Source organism: Ruditapes philippinarum, unplaced genomic scaffold (assembly GCF_026571515.1).
Source record: "Ruditapes philippinarum isolate M1 unplaced genomic scaffold, ASM2657151v2 ctg1911_1_1_1_1, whole genome shotgun sequence".
Taxonomy (NCBI): Eukaryota; Metazoa; Mollusca; class Bivalvia; order Venerida; family Veneridae; genus Ruditapes; species Ruditapes philippinarum.
Window position 1 is genome coordinate 309,064 of NW_026851516.1, and position 24,443 is coordinate 333,506.

Genomic DNA, 24,443 nt, shown 5'->3' on the forward strand with positions numbered 1-24,443 from the left:
AGTATTATTTTACCGTTTATGTATAATTATATTTAATTTCATACCCGACTCTGTCGTTGTATGATGCATTACCTTTGTCTATGACAAACGCAAAAGAAGGTGCAGTTCCTTGTGCGCTGTTTTCCCCGTGACCAGATGGTATAATCTCGGACAAGATTCATAAATTTGTCAAAGCACGTGCACGTTTTCTTGAGATATTGATAAAACATTTATTGATTTTACTCACTGGTTCAAAAAAGTATAAATAATCAAACCGTTTATGCGCATGTTTGCAAGAAGTTAAAAAAAACATATATCGTAATTTTCATAAAGATATGTCAGGACTGACAACGAGCGGACGGAAAAACAGACAGGTAAACAAGCTAACAGATGGACGGTTAACACTAAAGTATTTTCCGAATTAAATAAATTGCCTATATGTATTTGTATACATGTTTGTACATGTAATACCTTTCATAAAATATTTGCGAATGTCTATCCGACTAAAAGCAACAGTTTCCCAGAATACAGACATTCATCAACTGTGTTGATCATTGAAAGAATCACGGCGCTTGTCTCTCTATATATAGGTACGACTTGAAAATTCCAAAGGTCTACAGAAATATTTAATTTAATTTAAAAAAAAATAATTTTAAGATATCAAATTATATTTTAGAAATTTAGAAATGTGAATTTTACTCTAATATATAATGTATTATTATTATTATAATTAACATAATAATAATAATAATAATAATAATAATAATAATAATAATAAATAATAATAATAATAATAAATAATAATAATAATAATAATAATAATAATAATAATAATAATAATAATAATAATAATTATTATTATCATTAATTATTATTATTTTTTATTATTATCAATAATAATAATTATTATTATTATTATTAATTATTATTATTATTTTTTTATTATTATTACTTTCTAAATGGTAACGATTATGTTTTGTGTTTGCGAAGTTATTGCATTTCTTAAACGAGTTAAGTGTATTTAGTACTTTACAACCTAATTTCATATTTAGTACCGTGATGCCATATCGTTAAAAAATTATAGTAGTTTACAACCTATTTGTGTTTCGAAGCTCTTCATTACCTTGCACAAAAGTTGCGCATGCGCTGTATTGCATTCCAAAGCTTCATTGGAGATGAGAGCAGTTCCAACTTGGGTGGACAAAGTCCACGATAGAGACAAGCAAGAACAATGGTAGATGCTAATGATTATCAATTATTCATCACATTTTATAATTCTTTGAATTAAAGTTTTGGTCAACACGTTTTTGTGAATTTATCAAAAGATCAGATGACCGGTTGTTTTCAGTGGCCTGTCATTGCCTGTGGCTGTGCTCATTCATGTCATTCACTCATGTAAATCTTCATACCATTTTCTGTTTAATGTTTTTAACTATTTATTCCTTTGTATTTTCCTTCACGAAAATGTACAAGGCAAAGCCTAAAAGCAAGGCCTTTGACAGAAATTAGAGTGCATTATAATTTAACCCATTCGGCGACTACACATTTATGTTTTCAAAACACATAGAACTGCATGCAACACAACCACACATATATACGGCCATTTCATGTACTCTATGATATCTAAATTGAATCCGCTTGTCAGAGAACATAGATGGGAACCATAATAGGATAGGGAACCAGATTACATTTACATGTTAAAGGATGGTTCAGGCCCGTCGTCACGATTTTGTGATTGGTGCGGCCAACTTTGTTGGTTTGAGCCAGAATCTAGGGGGGTACGGGGGCATGCTCCCCCGAAAAAATTTTTATTCTAGGATGCTCTCAGGGGCGTTTTCCCGTATAGTTGGCACAGTTTACAGCCTGCCGCTAGTACATGTTATAGTAATATATGTCAACGATTTTTTACATTTTTAAGTGCGCCGTAAGTTTTAAGGGTGAAATTTAAGGTTCGCATAACGGACGGACAGGTGTACATAAAAATGAATACAGTACATGTAATTGATATTTGGCAAATGAAAAATAAACAATAACTGATGTTATAATTCTTTAGATGCATTTTTATCTGATAATTATAAATAAACAAATACAAGAAATATTACAGCTACGTGGATTATTGTTTAACATAAATCACACAATGGTATAGGCTTAAATATCAATCGATGACATGATGGAAGAAAAGTACATTACGAGTCACTAATAACCACTTTCTGTTTAGCAGTAACTTGTATTTTGTTCACAATAATCTTACACAACACAGAGTTTCATTTTATGTAAATTTTCCAAAAACACATCGCCATCGTTCTCTGGTGGTAATGAACTCATCGGCAATAACACGTTAGTTAAGTGAATCTGTCCTGTACTTATGAATATGTAACACCATTAGATTGTCCAAACGTACTTGAGACATTGTCGATCTCAGGTATGTCTTTCTTCTTCTGAGCGCCAAGAATGTCCTTTCACTTGTAGCATTAGTAACAGGCATTTCTAACAAAATCTTAAACAACACAACGACCTCAGAGAACAGTGCTCGTTTTAGCACTGACTTTTCTGACACAAATTTCAAAACGTCAGGTAGAGTAACAGTACTATTTTCTGATTTGTCAAAATGTGAACGTAGCAGGTAATTAAGGCCTTAGCTGCACCTCTAAGATGTCTCGGTTAATGTCGTTACCATAGGAATTTCAAACAAAACCAAGTTCTCTAGTGTACTCGGTCTTCAAAGGTTGTGCGACCTTAGTACGTAAATCCTCCACGTTCTGAAATACGGGATATCCCGGTTGGTCAAATCTCCCTTTAACACTGGCCATGGCAAGATCGATTGCAGGCCAGAACACGGTTGCCGTATACAATCAATAAAATGTTATCAAGTTCTCGGAGAATTCAGGCATACTAGTACCTGGTCAATTAACAGTGTCCAGTTGTTTCTTCACGTCAAGTTTGTATATTACCGCGCATTGCATAAGGGGCCAGTCAAGTGTCAAATTGCTTATCAGCGATGCGTGTTTTTTGTTTTTGTTTTTTTTTTTACTCATTTTTGGCCAAAATATTGGTCCGGCCAAGGCCGGACCGGCCGGACCATCGACGACGGCCTTGTGGTTAAAACCCAATAGTGACTTATGTCTAAGTGATGTGCTTCTGCAGGGAACTGTTAGTCATTATATAATACAAAGTTTACAATCACTAGATCAGGGCATGGTGCTTTCATTATCAGGTTAAAAATAAACAGGGTAACACTGCATGGTCGATGCAACAGATGACATATTTTGGAATCGAAACTGGTGTTTTCACTTTTGTTGTTTAATGACTTTGTAGAATGTTGTTAATTCCCTCAGCTTTTTCTACTGCAAAGGTATTCATTTTTGGTAATTAAGCATTTTTGATATGCTCTTTCTGTAGAAATATTTCCCAGTCTCAAAGCAAGCTACACTTTCTTAACTGAACAGAAGTAATGTCTCAATTTTTACTAAGCATGTAAAGAAGGTGCAGATATTAGCTAGCCCACTTTGATATTTGAATATTCCTCGGCCATAATTATTAATATTCTGCTTCTTGTATATTTCAGTATTTGGGCTTTATGTTTCAAGCCAGATGGAAGTCAGTTGATTGTTGCCGCAGGAAACAGGGTACTTGTATATGATACAAATGATGGGACACTGATTCAACCATTGAAGGTAGTAACTCAGTTTGTTTTATAACCAGTTTTGTTTTTCTTTTTTACCAGGTTTTTGTTATGGATTAATTTAGTTTTAAAATATGTGTGAATTGCAATCAAAAGAGTTCATTATATATGTATATATATACTGGCAGATATTTTTGAAAAAAAATTCATTATTTCATGAACATGTTTCAAATTTTACAGCTGTAACAGATTTGTGGATGTCATGAAATTTCAAAACAGGTCTTTTTATGAATACTTATTTAGTTAATTAGTAAATAATAATAAAAAACATTGATAAAAAAAAGTTAAAACTTTTTTTGGGAATACACATTTCTTCCATTAAATTCCCCCTTTAAATACAAGCATCCTCGGATTTATTTTAAAATTTGGATAACTATGTTTGAACTTTCTGTACTTGTTTATACATACAGTTTTTGTATTTCCACAGGGACATAAAGAGGCTGTCCACTGTGTTTGTTATGCTAAAGATGGTAAGAGGTTTGCATCTGGATCTGCTGATAAAAGTGTTATTATCTGGACCAATAAACTTGAAGGAATCCTCAAATACACGTATATATTATTTTCTGATATGTTTGTTTTCATTTTTAGTTTTAGTACCATATCTAAACATTTTTTTATACATTTTCTACCTGCATACAATTAAGAAAAAAAGTTAAAAGTTTGGATATGATGTATAATGCTCATTATTATTTTAAAATTGTTGAAGTGAATGCATATTTTGGTATTAAATTTTGTCACTGCAGGGCTGCAGCTTGAAAAAAAAAAACTGTTGAAGAGCATGCTTATATACATTGTATGTCTTTAGAATACTATAACTGCAGAGCAGCAATAATTCACTATTACACTAATAGTCTATCATACAAGCAAATTTATGTAGTCAAATTACATTACAAATATCGTGTATTAATGTATAGAAAGATGTTTTTCAGGTTTACATCATTCTTGTACAATTTGTATCTTGTTTTTTAGACACAATGATGCAATACAGTGTATGGCATATAATCCAGTTACACATGCCCTAGCTAGTTGTGCAGTTACTGACTTTGGTAAGGAATATTTTCAAACTTGTACACAGAGTATTGAGTTTTTTTTCTGAAAACCGTTCAATTCAAAAACTGAAATGATGGCTTAAGGAGCATTTTCAAGTCTTAATTTATATGCTGTATTTAAAGGGATGTTAATATGTCTCGTATTCATTTTCCTTTTGATTATAAATCTTCATTGCTATATTTAAATATCTTGTCAATTAATATATTAACCCTTAATCTGCCGGAACCAAAAGTAATCATCCTTTGCCATCAGTATATAGCCAGGCCAGCCTACACTTCTGTGCAGTCTGACCAGGCTCTATACTGTTGGTAGCTTAACTTTTGTATTTGATATTGAAATCCCTTTGAATGGACTGTTTCAAATTCAAAGCTGGACAGATCCATTATAGAAATATAACAGGTTATGTATAAGTTAATGTAAATTATTATCCACTAACTTTGGTTAGGATATTGCACAAACTATGATGCCATGTATGATGAGGCGTATAACACGAGTGTTGTAAAAGATTTTGTCAAAGGTAAACTGTTCATGGTAGAATGCTATCTACAAAGAATTCCATGTGACTTTGATCACAGGCGTTTCGCACCTTTGTCTTATTAATAATGGTCAAATTATCAATAAAATAATCTCCCCTTGATCATCAAGAATAAAATTGGTATCCCAGATCCGTTTTATATATATAACATATTCTTTGTATGTAACTCACCGTAGCATAACGCCTGTGACTTTGATTGCTCTTGATGTTGCAGTTTGTTATATCCACATTTGGAATTTTAAGTTATATGTTGATTATTGTTAAAATCAGTTTACATTATGATGATTAAATGTTTGTTCAATTAGTTGCATAAAAACTGAGATGTTATATTTTATTGAAATATAAAAAATTGCATAAAATGTTTTTTAAAAGTAAAAAAATACATATTAAGTGTAGTGAAGAAAGTAAATTTATTTTGCTGAATTAATTTATAGGGAAGAACACCTTAAACTGTATATAGAAATAGTAATGTGATCAATGAAAAATATGTTTAATTGACAATTTGACTATTTATCCATGTGTGTGATTCTCCCCAAAAATGTGATATAAATTTATACTTACAAAATAAAATGTGCATAATCTTACCTTACCACTTTAAAGTTTAGTGATATTATGCACATAATAGTTTTAATAGACAAAATAAAACATACTTAACGTAGCCCAGAGTTTTTAATAAACACTTGCTGGGACATAGTACAAAGTATGTTTAACAAAAAATGTGTAAAATAAATTTACATTTGTGTATCAATATATGTTTAAATATTTTTAAGGTCTTTGGTCTCCTGAACAAAAATCGGTGTCAAAACACAAGGTAAGCAGTAGAGTAACTGCCTGCAGCTGGACAAATGATGGACAATATTTGGCCCTAGGACTTTACAATGGACTTGTCAGCATTAGAAACAAGGTAAACATTATGTTATGTACAATTTTATGTCCAGTTATAATCTGTCCCATCAGAAAAAGTACAGACAGGTGACTTATCAGGAAAATTACAAACAAGTTACTTATCAGAAAAAGTGTAGGCAAGTACCACTTGCCTCTCACCGCTGTGGGTTCGAATCCTGACAGGGACTTTGGATTCTTTCATGTGAGGGAGCTATCCAGCTAGCTTACGGAACGTCGGTGGTTCTACTCAGGTGCCCCTTTGTGTCTGAAAGAATGCAAGGAGGGGCACCTGAGGTCTTCCTCCACCAGTAAAGCTGGAACGTTGCCATATTACCTATACTGTGTGGGTGTGTCATAAAACCCAATCAAACAAACAAACAAAGTATAGGCAAGTAACTTATTAGAAAAATGACAGGCAAGTGACTTATCAGAAAAAGTATAGGCAAGTAACTTATCAGAAAAAGTACAGGCAGGTGACTTATCAGAAAATGAACAGGCAAGTGACTTATCAGAAAAAGTACAAGAAAGTGACTTCTCAGAAAAAGTACAGGCAAGTGACTTATCAGAAAAAGGGCAGGCAGGTGACTTATAAGAAAAAAAGTAAAGGCAAGTTACTTATCAGAAAAAATACAGGCAAATTACATATCAGAAAAAATACAGGCAAATTGCATATCAGAAAATAATACAGGCAAGTTACTTATCAGAAAAAATACACTCAAGAGTATTTGTATTCGTAACAGACAAAAGTAGAAGAAAAAAAAAACTTGATTATTTAGAAAAAGTCATTGTGTGGCAGTATAGTCATATGGTTAAATGCTAAAAAACACTTTACTCAGAACTTTGATGGAAAATAATTAAAAATTAAGTTTGCATGATAAAAGGTAATAAGCTTTTGTTATATTGTTTTCTAGTAAGATTTAGCACCATTAGAACTATTGCATTGTATTTGAAATGATAATTTTATGTTACAAGAATGGAGAAGAGAAAGTAAAGATAGAAAGACCTGGTGCCACCTCATCACCTATATGGTCACTGGAGTGGAACCCGTCTAGGGATGAAGCATATGATGTGCTGGCTGTTGCTGACTGGGGTCAAAGGTTATCTTTCTATCAGCTCTCTGGCAAACAGGTACATATATTATTACTTATATAATACTTTTCTGTTGAATTTGTGAGTTTAACAGCTGTCTTACTTATTAATATCAATAGAATTTGAAAAAAGCTTTTTCTAGTTGAAAGAATTACATTTGGATTCAGTATTTTTTGTAGAGCGTAACTGCAGTCAGAATTTTGAACAGTCAGAATTTCAAACACAGTTTCACTTTTCAAATAAAATTCTAATTGAAACATTCTTTTTGCTTAAGTCATCATTTTCGCCAAACATGTGTGGGTTACTCACTAAAATTAACATACTTACCATTATATCCCTAATTAAAAAATTATGAAACATTAAAAAAAATAATAAAAGAAAACTCTCCTGTACAGGTCTTTTATACTGTTTTACTCTGCATGCAGTTTGCGGAAAGTAATTGGTATAGGCATTATATAATTTGTGATCTTAAGTTTTACATATGGCTTTAATATAAGCTTTCATCAAATGTCCTATATCATTTGAAATGTGACAGAAAATATTTTTCCTTTTTGTCCTGTAACATATTATGTAGAAAAAGTTCAATCTGTAATTTGTATATATTATATGATTTTTACACCGACTGCCAGTACAGACAGGAATATCTACCTTGAGGGTAACTGTTTATGGCGGTAATAAGGCTCTCTAATCTCTCCAATCTAGATTGGGAAAGACAGACAGCTAGGACATGACCCATGTTTTGTTCGCTGGTTCTCCAAGGGGGAATATGTAGTAATCGGAGGTTCCAACAAACAGTGTAATCTTCATACAAAGGAAGGCGTTAAACTAGGAACTATTGGCGATCAGCAGTCCTGGGTGTGGGCAGCTGCTGTTAGACCAGACTCTAATTATGTGGTAAGTGAAATCTGTGCTATTTATGAATTTGGATATGTCCTATTCAGTTGTAATTTTGTTTGATTTCATCATATTTAATAAATTCAGTAATAAAATTCTTCTTATCATTTTAGAAAATGTACAAAAATATAAAAGTTTTACAATTCTCAGTGGTTAAGGTCGTTGACTTCAAACAACTTACCCTCACTGCTGTCGGTTGGAATCCTGACAGGAACTTTGGATTTTTTCATGTGAGTAAGCTATCCAGTTAGCTTACGGAATGTTGGTGGTTCTACTCAGGTGCCCGTTTGTGGCTGAAATAATACATGGTCTTCCTCCACTAGTAAAGCTGTCACATCGCCAAATGACTTGTTCTTTTGTCAATGTGACGTAAAACCCAATCAAAACAAATATTTTTTATGCAAATGCAAAGCATAAATAGTTATTGCTTTCCTTCTTATACAATATAATAAAATAACCAATTACTGTGGAATCATTAATAAATCTGTTTTTTCTCTTGATCAGGCTGTTGGTTGTCAGGATGGAACTATAGCGTACTATCAGCTAATATTTAGTACAGTACACGGTCTATACAAGGACAGGTACGCATACAGGGACAACATGACTGATGTCATTATACAGCATCTGATAACAGACCAGAAAGGTAAATATAGTCATTGCAGCTATTTTGGGAAAAGATCCCCCGGCTTAAATTGGGAAAAATTATGTGCCATTTTGGGAAATATAAGTTTTCTTCAAAAATTACCTTTACACATGATTTTTTTTTCATTTATCATATAACCTGTCATTTCTTAAAAGAAGCAAGTCAAAACAGTTGAATATTTCTTAAAGCTGAAATGTGTTTCATACCAAAATTTCTTTACTGACTCCACACCATATAAGCACAGAACTCCACACCAAGTTTGTACTTGTTTGAAGGTATAGTAATTAGCCCTTGATTTATAAACAAAGTTTCAGTAAACCCTATCCCAGGAGAAGATGAGGAGGTGAATGTTGCTGCAGCTAAAGCTATTAGAGAAGAGACTAAAGCTCCTCTTGAAACAGTTTCATATAAGAAATGTAAACCAAGTCTTAATGTTGACATTTGCTGTTTTACTTTATACTTATTTCATGTTTTATTGTTTATGTTTTTTATTTATTGTGACAAGAGTTCAAGTTTTAAGTTAGGTTGTGATAAGAATTCAAGTTTAAAGTAGGACTAGTAATAATTAGTAGAAGCCAGCAATTTGGCTTAATTAATTGAAATGATAATGTTTTTTCTCATTTCCGTTCATAATATGCCCAGCATATTTTTTCTCTCCAAAACTGACATTAGTTTTTATGGATATTTAATCATTGTTGTACAAAGTACTAAAAGTGAAGTTTTGATCACATTAAGAGATCAAAGAAATCGCCGATTATGAACTTGGGCTGTTTTTGTTTTTATTTTGACTGAGGTTTTCATATTAATTGCAAAGTTGGTTAAAAATCTTTAAGTGTGATAACAGAAATTATAAAAGAAAACCTATTGTAATCAAGTTTGCCATTTCTTTATTGGATATATATTTGTACATACAATGATTACATTGATTATATAGAAGAGTTGTGGTTTGATTTCAGTGAGAATCAAGTGTAGAGATCTAGTAAAGAAAATAGCTATATATAGGCACAGACTAGCTGTAAGTATTCAGTTTCTATATCTATCCATGATTATTATATGATTTTGATAACTTCCACTGAATTGCTTTACAAGATAACTAAATCATGGAAAAGAAAATCAAGATTGGTAGCCTGTTATAAAACTTGAAGCAATGGTGTTGTTTAGATACTGTTAGAATCTTGTGCTTTCAAAATTTGCCTCAAATATATGAAACAAAAAATAATGTCATCTCATTAAAAGGTGAACTTAGCAACAAAGTTTCAGTTGCCTTTATTTTTTTTTCCATCTCTGAGCACATTACTTTGTAGCAATCTCATTTTGTGACTCCATCAACTTTCAATGTTAGATGTGATGTCGTGGACTGAAATACAACCCTTACTAGGCTAAATATTTTATATGAACTTGTCCATATTTCAATTGGTACAAAACCATTCATCATTTATAGGGAAAATTTGTAAAATATGTACTGACTGTATAGTAAATTGTACTGACAATGATAAGACCGCATGGGTGTGACAGCTGATTTTTGTCTGCAATGGTTGCACGGATAGATACACTTGCCAACTGCATGGGTAATGTCAAAAATACGGTATTAAAGGTATTTTTTGTTTATTTTTATAGGTACAATTACCAGACAAGATTGTAGTGTACGAGTTATACTCTGACGATGCTGCAGATATGCACTACAGGGTCAAGGACAAGATAAACAGGAAGTTTGAATGTAACCTGCTTGTTGTCTGCTCGCAAAATATCATATTGTGCCAGGTAAATATTTTAAATGATTTTTTACAATTTTCCCCTTTTTCAAATGGAATTTCAGTAAAGGTTTCGAGTCCAGTGGTCAGTTGTCTTTCACCACTGATTAAGAAATTATGTGGGTTCAATAGTCAGTCACATGCAGAGAAATTGGGGATTACTAGTTAGTTATCCAGGTGGACAGACCACCGAGGTATGACCCATATTGTGTTAAAATCAGCCGGAAACCAGACAAACAAATAAAATCAGCGAAAGTTTTCATATCACCTGACTTTTCAAAAGACCTTCTATTACTACACTTTAAATCAGTTAGAATAGTGAATCCTACTGATTCTTTGTTGTACAGGTCGCTTCTTGTAGCTTAGTCAAGTAACATGGTGTTATGTTTTAAAAGAAATTATGATTTACAGGATCTTCTACATTTTGTTGTTTTGACAATTATCATTTTGGCATTAGTTTTAAAATAATTTTTATTGTTTATTTGCATTTTTAGACTGAAGAGGTGATTGTACTAACATATATATTAATTTTTATGTTGATTCATTTCATTCTTTTTTTTTTTACCTGTCATATACAATATTTAGGCTGCCCACATTCCATGAAACCATTTGTGGTCCATGGAATTAATGTGCACATGTAACAAAAATAGGCAGCACACCCTAAGAAATTGCATTGTTAAAAATAGTAGGCGCACCCTAAGAAAGTGCATTGTTGAAAATAGTAGCTGAAAGTGCATTGTTGAAAATAGTAGGCACACCTGAAGAATGTGCATTTTTACACCTTAGAAAGTGCATTGTTAAAATCTTTTTGAGGAATCTTTACTCACTTGGGACAGTTCGCACATATTTCAAACCCTTATACAACTAAATTGTCTTTAATAGAAAAAATCTCCAATTTTCTATTTTATATTATTATATAATTTTACTCTATTTTTAACCAATGGTTAGAAAGAATTTCCTTCCAATTTTGTGTATTGACTAAATTTAGAAGAAAGTATTCCAGCAAGACACCAGTGAAAATATGGAAAATATGCTTCACTGCAGTGAAAAATGAATTTTCACAGTGGGCAGCCTAGTGTTTATTTCATGATGCATGCATTTTTCTTTTCCCTTAAAATCTACAGTATTTGTAGTTTATTAAAAAATATACGTAAAATGTCAATTGTAAATAAAATATTCTATTTTTCAATTTTGTATACAGTAATCTTATGCACACATGATATAACGTTACCAGTTAGAACATTTTAACTGCACACTCCCTAATAATTCCAAAGAGCAGTATTTCACTGACAGACATTTTTTCAATGACAGAGGTCTTTAGATTTGTGATAAAACATTGTAAGCAAACAAAAACTAATAAATTATTTGAATATGTTTTCAATTTTAGAAGATTTTATTTGTACAAGATACCATATTACATGTAATGTTATTTTTACAAGATATTACATGTTATGTTATTTGTACAAGATAACATGTATTTTTTCCCCAAGATATTACATTTAATGTTATTTGTACATGATGTTACATGTAATCATATTTGGTTTTTTAGCTCACCTGTCACAAAGTGACAGGGTGAGCTTTTGTGATCGCTTTTCGTCCGGCGTCCGGCCGTCCGTCCGTCTGTCGTCCGTCCGTAAACTTTTACTTTAAATGACATCTCCTCATAAACCACTAAGCCAATTTCATCCAAACTTTACAGGAATGTTCCTTTGGTGGTCACCTTTAAAAATTGTTCAAAGAATTTAATTCCATGCAGAACTCTGGTTGCCATGGCAACCGAAAGAAAAAACTTTAAATATCTTCTTTTAAAAAACCATAAGAGCTAGAGCTTAGATATTTAGCATGAAACATCTTCTAGTGAGTGTCTACCAAGTTTGTTCAAATAAAAGCCCTGGGGTCAAAATTGGCCCCGCCCCGGGGGGTCATTGATTTTCCCTATATGCATATAGTAAAAACTTAAAAAATCTTCTTTTAAAGAACTCAAAGAGCTATGGCTAAGATATTGAGCATCAAACATGTTCTAATAGGTGTCTACCAAGTTTGTTCAAATAAAAGCCCTGGGGTCAAAATTGGCCCCGCCCCAGGGGGTCATTGATTTTCCCTATATGCATATAGTAAAAACTTAAAAAATCATCTTTTAAAGAACCAAAAGAGTTAGAGCTAAGATATTTAGCATGAAACATGTTCTAATACGTGTCTACCAACTTTGTTCAAATAAAAGCCCTGGGGTCAAAATTGGCCCCGCCCCGGGGAGTCATTGATTTTCCCTATATGCATATAGTAAAAACTTAAAAAATCTTCTTTTAAAGAACTCAAAGAGCTATGGCTAAGATATTGAGCATCAAACATGTTCTAATAGGTGTCTACCAAGTTTGTTCAAATAAAAGCCCTGGGGTCAAAATTGGCACCACCCCGGGGGTCATTGATTTTCCTTATATGTGTATTAGCAAAAACTTAAAAAATCTTCTTTGAAAAAACCCAAATAGCTAGAGTTAAGATATTAAGCATGAAACATCTTTTAGTGAGTGTCTACAAAGTTTGTTCAAATAAAAGACCTGGGGTCAAAATTGGCCCCGCCCCGGGGGTCATTGATTTTCTTTATATGTGTATAGCAAAAACTTAAAATCTTCTTTGAAAAAACCCAAATAGCTAGAGTTTAGATATTTAGCATGAAACATCTTCTAGTAAGTGTCTACAAAGTTTGTTCAAATAAAAGCCCTGGCCTGGCCCCAGGGGTGTCATTGTTTTTAACTATATGTGTATAGTAAAAACTTTAAAAAAATCTTCTTTTAAAAAGCCCAATGAGCTAGAGCTTAGATGTTTAGCATGAAAACGTCTTCTTATGGGTGTCTACCAAGTTTGTGCAAATAAAAGCCCTTGGGTTAAATTGGCCCTGCAACGTTGGGGGGGGGGGGGGGGCCTATATACAGGTGAGCGACCTCAGGGCCATCATGGCCCTCTTGTTTTATATATTACATGTAATGTTATTTGTTTAAGATACAGATTTGTACAATTACAGTTTTTGTTTTCTTTTTACAGTGTTTTATCACAGACTTCAGCACTGTCCCTTATTAAATATATCTATAAATGCATGTTATCTTCTAAATTTTCGGATATATTCTGTATAGGATATGCATGATTTATACAAAACTTGTTAGTTATTCCTTAGATTTTTATATTTGCTTTGAGCAGATTTGTTGTCAGTTGAGCATTCATGTTTGGTTTTTGTCATAGTTAAAGTTTCCTGTATATGACTTCATTTAACAAAAATGGAAACCTAACAAAACTTGTGTGTTTAAATTAGAATGGTCATATTACCTGGCCACTTTAGTTGAGTGAAATTAACTAATCTGCCTTTATTTACTAGTTATACAAAATATCTCAATGCAGATTACTTACATGCTATGCCAGTGTTTTTTTTCACTTTTGGGGGAAGGGGGTGGGTGCCCTTCGGAGGGGGAAAAATGCAATAGGAGGGGGAATTTTATTTGTTAACTTTGCGGTGGAAAAGGGGAGCAACTCTTGCAACACAAATCTAAAATACGTCTCTTTTTCTTAATATACGGATCTAAAATATCGATGTGGCGCATGTTAAACTTGTTTGGACGCCGGGAGTAGCTCCCCTTATCTACCAGAGAACGATTTGTAAACAGCCTTGCTTAACAGTAACTCTTACAGGCATAAAATAAAACATTTTTCGCAGTTAGTTGGAAAAAAAAAAGATATTCATTGCAGGCAAATTTGGGCTGCTATATAGGCGGAAATTTAGGCTTTGAGGGGGGGGGGGAAACCTCATATACTATTTTGAGGGGGGATGGGGCCTAATTTTGCCGAATATTTTGGTGAAAAAAAAACACTGTATGCATTTCAGAGTTGCAGTTTCCATACAGTTTATATCTTTATAAATATAATATTTTCTTGTAGGATAAGCGATTGCAGTGTTACAGTTTCCAGGGAGTGAAGGAGAAAGAATGGGTAATGGAGTCATTGATTAGATATATCAAGGTGATAGGAGGACCTCCAGGCAGGGAGGGGCTTCTTGTAGGCCTCAAAAATGGACAAGTAAGATTTTAAATTTATTCCCTTTTCAGCAGTATTTAGTGCAAAATCATTATTATTCATGAGGAACTAATTTTCGTGGTTTGCATGGATATTTAGATCCAATTTTGTCTGCTGTAAGATTATTTTGCATCACATTATTTACATTTTACCTTTTGGAAAAATGGACTGTCCACGAATTTAAGAACCCATGGAAAATGTTCTTTGTGACAAAACAGGAAATTTCATGCCCATGAAATTAAGTGACTTCACAGTACTAATTTTTATTACAAGCCTTTATCTTCTTTATAGAAACAAAAAATTTATGTAGTCACAAGAAAAAATTGTACATATAGTTTAGGAAAGAACATTCTTTATAAAGTAATTACTACTCATTTTAGCAAAACTGATTGCAGTATGAAAATAGATACGAATGGTAAATAAAAAAATTGGTAAAACTTATGTACAGTATGTAAATTTATTTACAAAATATAAAATTTTGTTTGCATAGATCCTGAAGTTATTTGTAGACAACCCGTTCCCTATAGTGCTGTTAAAACAGAGCACGTCTGTACGCTGTCTGGACATGAGTGCCAGTAGAACACGTCTAGCTGTTGTTGATGAACACAACACGTGTTTAGTTTATGATATCAACACAAAAGAGCTCCTATTCCAGGTATGAAACTTTGTTCAACTTTTTTGTAATTTTAAAGATTATACAGACTTTATTTTCGTTTGATAGAAAAAGTAAGGTATAAGGTTATAGAAATGTTGGGACCTACCAGCATTGAGCAATGAGCATAAATTTCTTGCTTCAAGGAAATGGCTTGCCCCTAACAGGGTTAAATCCATGGGGCTAGTAATCCTTAGATTTCTAATCTGACCTATTAACCACTCGGCCATGCTGCAATACTTTAGATTACACTTTATCTTCGTTAATTTTTGTGAATTGAAAGTTTACACTGTGTCATAAAAATTACACTGTTCTGTTTGCTAATATTGCAATTCCACTTGTAAGCCAAGTAATTGAACAAGATGATTGTGAATAAAAAATGGAAAAGAATGATTCACAAAGACAATCTAGACATGACACCAAAATATATTTAGGGGATGATTATTTTCCACATTAATTAGATTCTGATGGTTCAAGTTAATTTCTCTTTAATTTTATTTTTCAGGAACCTAATGCTAACAGTGTGGCATGGAACACTCACTACGAGGACATGTTGTGTTTCTCTGGAAATGGTTTACTGAATATAAAAGCCAGCAATTTCCCTGTCCATCAACAGAAACTACAGGTATAAGCATTGTTTCATGAAATACATCTATAAATTAAATATTGATGAAATAAAATGTGTATGTTCATTTTAAGTATTTTCACTGTAAAAAAAAATTTTTTTCACTGCAGTAAAACATATTTTCTGTATTTACACTGGTATCTTGCTGGGCTACTTTCTCCTTAATTAAGCATATACACAGAATTAAAAAAAGAAGTCTATCAAATTGTTATGTGTAAAAAAGGAAAAATTGTATATAATAAACAGAAAATTCATCTTGTGTTATGAAAATTATCATATTTCACTTGTGGCTACTGCCACTCATGAAATATTTATTTTTATACCACTTGATGAAAATATATTCTGTATTTATAGAAAAACTTGAATATTCCTCTATGTTTTACTCCTGTTTTGATGATTTTAAATCAGCAAACAATTATGTAAAAATCTTCATACTTAAGATTAAAGTGAACAACCTTACCTGGATTTGTTAAAGATGTATTAAAATGAATAGCAGCATTTTACTTAAGAATGTATAATCTTATTCAAATGTTTTTTTATGCTGACAATTCTTTTCATACTAAACAATGTCAAAATGGACTTGGCCTGCTTTGAATTTGGAACTGGACAATGTATTGCTAACTAGTTTTCAATACGATCTGAATATTTCTTAAAATCTGTATGTAAGATGTGATGGTTTTTTAGAATGTCACGTCTCCACTCTCCTAAACTTGATATTCTGTTGATGTATAAGAGCTGAAATATTTGTTTGAAATTTAAGATTTCACTATAGTTAAAAACTAATTATAGATAGTTGTATAATATTGTTCAACCTTTGCAAAGCAACACCCTCTCGGAGATTTTGGTTGTTATTGAGAGGTGTTGCTCTAGAGAGGTTAAATTTGTTTTGAAATCTTTAAGAAGAGTTGATACTATTGTTGTATAAAGGTTACTGCTTTACAGAGGGTTGCTATGCAAAGGTTTTATTGTATATGTTATATTTTTAGGGTTTTGTGGTAGGATTCAGTGGGTCCAAGATATTTTGTCTACATATCTACTCCATGTCATCTGTTGATGTTCCACAGTCTGCTCCAATGTACCAGTACCTGGAGAAAAAACTCTTCAAGTCAGTATAGTCTATAATGATATGTCACATGATTTCATCTTTTATTGTGTAATACTATTTATATCATAGTGTGACGATGTGCTGAAATTTTGCAATAAGATTTGCAGCCTCATAAATTACTTGTTATCTGAGTGTGCATTTGAATAATGTATGATTACTTTTCAGAACATGTTTGGATGTGAATTTGCAAAATCTGCAAAAAATTAGATGTGAAATTATTGTTATGTCTGACAACATGTTACATTTTAATGATTCAAATTTCAATGACTGCAAAATAGGTGTTGATAGGTGGTATAAGAATACAGTTATCAATTACATTTGTTTAGAATTTGAAATGAAGTGAAAATGATGACTTTTTATGTGTGTTTCATAGTTAAAGCTTTGATTTTGAAAGTTTTTTGACAAAAAAATAACATAAGGACAGTTCTCACTAGTACTTGTGATATGTTTTTAGTTAACCTTTTAAATGATTGCCAAGTTTTATAAAACAAGAAAATGTAATTTTTCAGGGATGCCTACAAGGTAGCATGTCTGGGTGTGACAGACGGTGACTGGGAGACTCTCGCACATGAAGCTCTCGAAGGTCTCGACTTCGATACTGCCAAGAAAGCATTCATCAGGATCCGTGACCTGAGATATCTGGAGCTTATTCACAATATTGAGGTATAGACAATGCTCTGTAAAGATATTTTTGAAAATCTATTTCTTGAGAAATAGCATTTTGCAAATTTGGTTGTCATTGGCAATTTTATGTTAATGAAAATTTGAAAGATCATTTTAGTTTAAAGGCTTTTATGGTCAGCTGTTTGTGTTGCCCTGACTTTATTTGCTGCAACTTGAATTTTAAACGAAACAAGAAAAATCAACAACTGGAGCAAAGTTTAGTGCTGCAAATGAATGCATATTAATACACTTGTTACTACATGTATATATAGTCACAAAATTGCCTGTAATTTCAACTGATTATGAGTGTCACGTGACCGATTATTAACCTCTTATTATTTTGAACAAATAACCAGTCAATAAACTATCATATGTTTTTCACCTGATATAATTATATTCAGAGTTTAAATGCTTCTCGAGAAGTAAACATAAATACACTTCATTGTGTCATATATAAATGGGATTATTAGAGAGTGAAAATAGTCAAATATTACTGTAAATTATTATTATTATTATTATTGTAAATTAAAAAATATATATTTAACATCCTACAGGAGCGTAAGAAACGTGGTGAGAATGACAATATGGTGTTCCTCGGAGATGTTTATGGTTACCAAGGAAAATTCCATGAGGCGGCGAAATTGTTCAAGAAATCTGGACAAGAACACAAGGCAATGAACATGTATACAGATCTCAGAATGTTTGACTATGCGAAGGTAAGATCATTATTTGGGTACTCGTTTTTATGCTACCTTTATGTAATGTTTATGCTACCTTTATGTAGTGTTTATGCTACCTTTATGTAGTGTTTATGCTACCTTTATGTAATGTTTATGCTACCTTTATGTAATGTTTATGCTACCTTTATGTAATGTTTATGCTACCTTTATGTAATGTTTATGCTACCTTTATGTAGTGTTTATGCTACCTTTATGTAATGTTTATGCTACCTTTATGTAATGTTTATGCTACCTTTATGTAATGTTTATGCTACCTTTATGTAGTGTTTATGCTACCTTTTTGTAATGCAGTTCAAACAGTCGAAAAAAAAAATATTTAAAAGAGAATGTTAAAAGTTTTTATTTTTATTAAATAGACATGAACAATACAGAAATTTTATATCATGTTGTTTTGATAGAATTTTTCTTCTATTTCAATAAATTGGTCACAGTTTAATTTTCTTTACGCCCAATTGAAAACTGGTTGTATTACGGGTGCACACCAGATGGCCAGGCTTCGTCCAGTTTTGTCCGGAACATATCTTCTATGTGCTTGGAGAGATTTAAATATACTTGACTAAATGTTCACCTACTAACATATTACAAGCATTTAAGTTAAATGACTAATATATACATGTATGTAATGTATTTTTTTCTCTAACAGGAGTTTATTGGTTCTGGAGATCCTATGGATAAGAAAATGTTGATAACAAAACAAGCTGACTGGGCAAAGAGCAGTAATGAACCCAAGGCAGCAGCTGAGATGTACATTAGTGCCGGGGAATATGTGAAGGCCATAGAGATAATTGGTGATCACGGATGGTCGGAAATGTACGATCCTTTCATTCTTACTACTTTATTCATCTAGCATAAGGTCAAAGGTCAAATTGCAAGTGATGAAGAAAATAACTCATTTGTTTATCTACTTATCATGTTGGCAAATTACAGGGTTATTGTAAGCAACAAAAATGTTCTTTTAGTTAGCTCAATTGCCTGATTTTATGATTTTTTTTTATTTTTTTTTTTAAGTTTTGACTCCTTATAACGTAAAAACTTTGCACCATGAGTCCATTCTACTATAGCTTGAACCTGAATATTAATTGTTTTACAAAAGGTGTTGGCATATATGATAAATATTAGAACAAAAGATTGATGGTTTTACTTGCATGAAATAATGCAAAAAATGCTATTCCACCATTAAAGCTAGACAATTGACATCTGAACTGTACAATGTCAGTGGATCTTGAAACCTAACCAGCAAAAAAAGAAAAACAAAAACAAGTTTTTGAGATTAATTAACTTGCAACGGCAGGCAGTCTTATCATCCTAAACACCTTTAAGGGTTATGGAGCAAACATAAGGCATCCTATACAAACAAAAGGAATATATTTATCTAATTACAGGTTGATAGATTTAGCGAGAAAATTAGACAAGGCTGACAGAGAGTCATTATCACGATGTGCACATCACCTGGGTAAACTGGAACAATATGGTTACGCTGCCGAGGTGTTTAGTAAAATGGGAGATCATAAATCACTGATCATGTTGCATGTGGAAGCTAAACACTGGGAAGATGTTAGTATACATTATTCAATCTTATACTGAAATGTTGATTCTTTCAAATAACAACATTTCCTTATTCATGGATATACATGTATCATTATTATAATATATAATGTTATGGCTATACTGTACTTTTCGGAATGAAAAAATCAAGTTTTCTTCAGATTCGGTTTTTCTTCTGCATTATATATTTGTCTTTGTGTATATATAGTAAATATGTTTTTATTTCTGAAATAAAGTATTTGATGCCAGGTGTGGAGTGGCCAAAGCATAACTGCTCTGTCAACAACAACATTTAGAGCAGAATCTATTTATAATACATGTCACTTCATTTTGATAACTGTATCGTTTTTATGGGTCTCGCATTGTAAATTTGGTATGATAAGGAAGCTATCAAGCTAGCATAGGCAATGTCTGTGGTTCTGACTCTGGTGCCGTTTTATGCCTCAAATAATGCATGGAGGGCACCTGATGTCTCTCTGCAACTAAAGCTTAAAAGCTGCTATCTGAAATTCACAGTGTTGGTGCAGTGTAAGACTCCACAAAAAATATGTACATGCATCTAAGAGTATTATGAAATTTTAATTTACAGGCATTTACCCTGGTAGAAAAACACCCAGAATACAAAGAAGATGTGTATGTACCATATGCCCAGTGGTTGGCAGAAAATGACAGATTTGAAGAGGCTCAACAAGGTATATAAACAACATCTGCACTTGATATAAGTTTGTATTAACTGAGACATATGAATTGTCTTTATGAATTTGATTTTTATTATGTCATTCATAGCTACCTGGTTTAAACACATTTTTTACTCAAAGCTATTCCCTACAATAAACTGTTATGACATAAGGCATCAGTTTAACATTATCAACTAGGTCTGTCAGCAGCTATTTCAAACCCAACTTGACATAAAAACTCTGTAACTGTAGTTATCTATAGAATGAGTTAGTCATGTCAAATTAATTCCAGTGTAAAACAGTGTTTGTTAATATGCAGGGCTTCGGTTAATAGAAGTTTGGGAGTCATTTACTCATTGATTTTGGCTTGTGACTTCCAATCTTCTTTACTTATATAATGTGACTTCCAATATCAGAGATGATGCAGTCTGTGACTTCCAAAATTTGAAACTTAATGGGAGGCCATATTATGTGAAATACTTTTCTGATGAATAACCTACGCTCTACTAATGTAGATTACGATAAAAAAAATACAACTACAATCAATGATTTATATATGTTTACCTGGTTTATATGATGAGCAATAAAAATGGAACAATTATTGAGAACTATTAACTTTGGTTTGTTTCAGCATTCCACAAGGCAGGCCTACAAGCGGAGGCAGTGAAAGTTTTAGAACAGTTAACACACAATGCAGTGGTAGAGAGTAGATTTAATGATGCAGGCTACTATTTCTGGAAACTCTCCATACAGTGCTTAGATATAGCTAGAGGTAATGATTAAGGATTTAACTCACTACAGTGTTGGAACAGTTACTCTAGACGCTTGTAAAAATCATGATCACAAAGTAGAAAAATATTGCATTTATCTGTTGGATCTTATATCATTTTCATTCATTATTGTATATACTTTGGTGTGAAGAGATGAATTACACGAATTAAAGCTCACTTTGGCAGGTGTAAATTAGGTGTAGATTAAAGCATTTTATCATTCAAGCACCTTGAATATACCTGAATACTGTATTTAGCGTGATGCTCCAACACTTTTTTAGCTCGACTATTCGATAAGAATAAGTAGAGCTATTGCAGTGACCCGAGCGTCGGCGTCGGCGTAACCACTTATGTTAAAGTTTTTGTAATAGTTCAAATATTTTCAAAGTCCATTGACATATGGCTTTGAAACTTTGCACACTTGTTCACCATCATGACCCCAACCTGTAGACAGGAGGAGGTAATTCTATCAAGCATTTTGACAGAATTATGCCCCTTTTTCGACTTAGAATTAATGTTAAAGTTTTTGTAATACCTCAAATATTTTCAAAGTCCATTAACATATGGCTTTGAAACTTTGCACACTTGTTCACCATCATGACCCCAACTTGTAGACAGGAGGAGGTAACTCTATCAAGCATTTTGACAGAATTATGCCCCTTTTTTGACTTCGTCGGCGTAACCACTTATGTTAAAGTTTTTGTAATACCTCAAATATTTTCAAAGTTCATTGACATATGGCTTTGAAACTTTGCACACTTGTTCACCATCATTACCCCAACCTGTAAACAGGAGGAGGTAACTGTATCAAGCATTTTTTTTGCTCACCTGTCACAAAGTGACAGGGTGAGCTTTTGTGATCGCTTTTCGTCCGGCGTCCGTCTGTCCGTAAACTTTTACTTTAAATGACATCTCCTCATAAACCACTAAGCCAATTTCATCCAAACTTCACAGGAATGTTTCTTTGGTGGTCACCTTTAAAAATTGTTCAAAGAATTTAATTCCATGCTGAACTCTGGTTGCCATAGCAACCGAAAGAAAAAACTTTAAATATCTTCTTTTAAAAAACCATTAGAGCTAGAGCTTAGATATTTGGCATGAAACATCTTCTAGTGAGTGTCTTCCAAGTTTGTTCAAATAAAAGCCCTTGGGTCAAAATTTGCCCCGCCCCGGGGGGTCATTGATTTTCCCTATATGCATATAGTAAAAACTTAAATAATCTTCTATTAAAGAACCCAAAGAGCTAATGCTAAGATATTTAGCATGAAACATGTTCTAATGGGTGTCTACCAAGTTTGTTCAAATAAAAGCCCTGGGGTCAAAATTGGCCCCGCCCGGGGGGTCATTGATTTTCCCTTAATGCATATAGTAAAAACTTAAAAAAATTTCTTTTAAAGAACTCAAAGAGCTATGGCTAAGATATTGAGCTTGAAACATGTTCTAATAGGTGTCTACCAAGTTTGTTTAAATAAAGCCCTGGGGTCAAAATTGGCCCCGCCCCAGGGGGTCATTGATTTTCCCTATATGCATATAGTAAAACTTAAAAAATCTTCTTTTAAAGAACCAAAAGAGTTAGAGCTAAGATATTTAGCATGAAACATGTTCTAATAAGTGTCTACCAAGTTTGTTCAAATAAAAGCCCTGGGGTCAAAATTGGCCCCGACCCAGGGGGTCATTGATTTTCCCTAATTGCATATAGTAAAAACTTAAAAAATCTTCTTTTAAAGAACTCAAAGAGCTATGGCTAAGATATTTAGCATCAAACATGTTCTAATAGGTGTCTACCAAGTTTGTTCAAATAAAAGCCCTGGGGTCAAAATTGGCACCCCCCCCCCCGGGGGTCATTGATTTTCCTTATAATTATGTGTATAGCAAAAACTTAAAAAATCTTCTTTGAAAAAAACCCAAATAGCTAGAGTTAAGATATTAAGCATGAAACATCTTTTAGTGAGTGTCTACAAAGTTTGTTCAAATAAAAGACCTGGGGTCAAAATTGGCCTCGCCCCGGGCGTCATTGATTTTCTTTATATGTGTATAGCAAAAACTTAAAATCTTCTTTGAAAAAACCCAAATAGCTAGAGTTTAGATATTAAGCATGAAACAACTTCTAGTAAGTGTCTACAAAGTTTGTTCAAATAAAAGCCCTGGGGTCAAAACTGGTCCGGCCCCAGGGGTGTCATTGTTTTTAACTATATGTGTATAGTAAAAACTTTAAAAAAAAATCTACTTTTGAAAAGCCCAATGAGCAAGAGCTTAGATGTTTAGCATGAAACATCTTCTTATGGGTGTCTACCATGTTTGTGCAAATAAAAGCCCTTGGGTTAAATTGGCCCTGCAACGTTGGGGGTTGGGGGGGCCTATATACAGGTGAGCGACCTCAGGGCCATCATGGCCCTCTTGTTTTACTTTCAAGCACTTAGAATAGTCGAGCGTTGCTGTCCTACCGACAGCTCTTGTTTAGGCTCACTTTTTGTTTTACCCTTTAATTTTTACGGAAAAATTCAGAATATTAAATGAGTGAATAGCAAACAGTGCAAACAGATATGACATGCATGGATGTACCAGCAGATCTTAGTCCATTCTGTCCACTTTGGGTAGAATCAATTGCCACTACCAGACTGAAAATTAAACATAAGAAATGTAATAACAGACATAATATGATTGTATACAGCAGATTATTTTGTGTTTTTATAGAAGAACCAGACAAGAGTGACGAGATGTTGCCCAAATTTTATGATTTCCAGAGGAAAGCCGACATGTATTATGCTTACCATTCCATTCAGAGATACACAGTAAGTTTACACCCTGGTAACTAACACTTATTTTTGTAAGGTTTAATATAGAGGCCAAGTGAGCATCTTTGATAAATTGGGGGAAAAATGCATTTTGAAAAAAAAGACCAATAGCCTGTTGTTAAAGGTGTCTCGGGTTCTCAGGTTTGAGCCCTAAAACGGCCATAGCTATGTGTCCTCATATGGCATCAGTACTGATGTAGGAACGGATACACATTAGTAACAAGAACTTTTCACATTCCGGTTTATATAAATTCTTGTAACTGAGGCTTATCCAAAAATTAAGTTTATTTGTTTCTATAATTAT

General features: G+C 32.9%; 1 protein-coding gene across 1 annotated transcript in view; it reads left to right on the forward strand.

The window, feature by feature from the left end:
* The first annotated feature begins 1,114 nt into the window (after positions 1-1,114).
* Positions 1,115-24,443, forward strand: part of LOC132753198 (intraflagellar transport protein 122 homolog) — a 29,815-nt gene continuing 6,486 nt past the window's right edge. Inside the window, exons 1-21 of the mRNA XM_060743997.1 lie at positions 1,115-1,213; positions 3,545-3,653; positions 4,089-4,210; positions 4,631-4,707; positions 6,017-6,150; positions 7,104-7,259; positions 7,923-8,114; positions 8,619-8,757; positions 9,714-9,772; positions 10,375-10,518; positions 14,433-14,570; positions 15,058-15,222; positions 15,725-15,844; positions 16,831-16,949; positions 17,459-17,612; positions 18,167-18,328; positions 18,996-19,162; positions 19,735-19,906; positions 20,487-20,589; positions 21,206-21,346; positions 24,039-24,136. Coding sequence (XP_060599980.1) covers positions 1,155-1,213; positions 3,545-3,653; positions 4,089-4,210; positions 4,631-4,707; positions 6,017-6,150; positions 7,104-7,259; positions 7,923-8,114; positions 8,619-8,757; positions 9,714-9,772; positions 10,375-10,518; positions 14,433-14,570; positions 15,058-15,222; positions 15,725-15,844; positions 16,831-16,949; positions 17,459-17,612; positions 18,167-18,328; positions 18,996-19,162; positions 19,735-19,906; positions 20,487-20,589; positions 21,206-21,346; positions 24,039-24,136 — 2,730 coding nt within the window. The 5' untranslated portion in view covers positions 1,115-1,154. The remainder of the gene's footprint in view (positions 1,214-3,544; positions 3,654-4,088; positions 4,211-4,630; positions 4,708-6,016; positions 6,151-7,103; positions 7,260-7,922; positions 8,115-8,618; positions 8,758-9,713; positions 9,773-10,374; positions 10,519-14,432; positions 14,571-15,057; positions 15,223-15,724; positions 15,845-16,830; positions 16,950-17,458; positions 17,613-18,166; positions 18,329-18,995; positions 19,163-19,734; positions 19,907-20,486; positions 20,590-21,205; positions 21,347-24,038; positions 24,137-24,443) is intronic.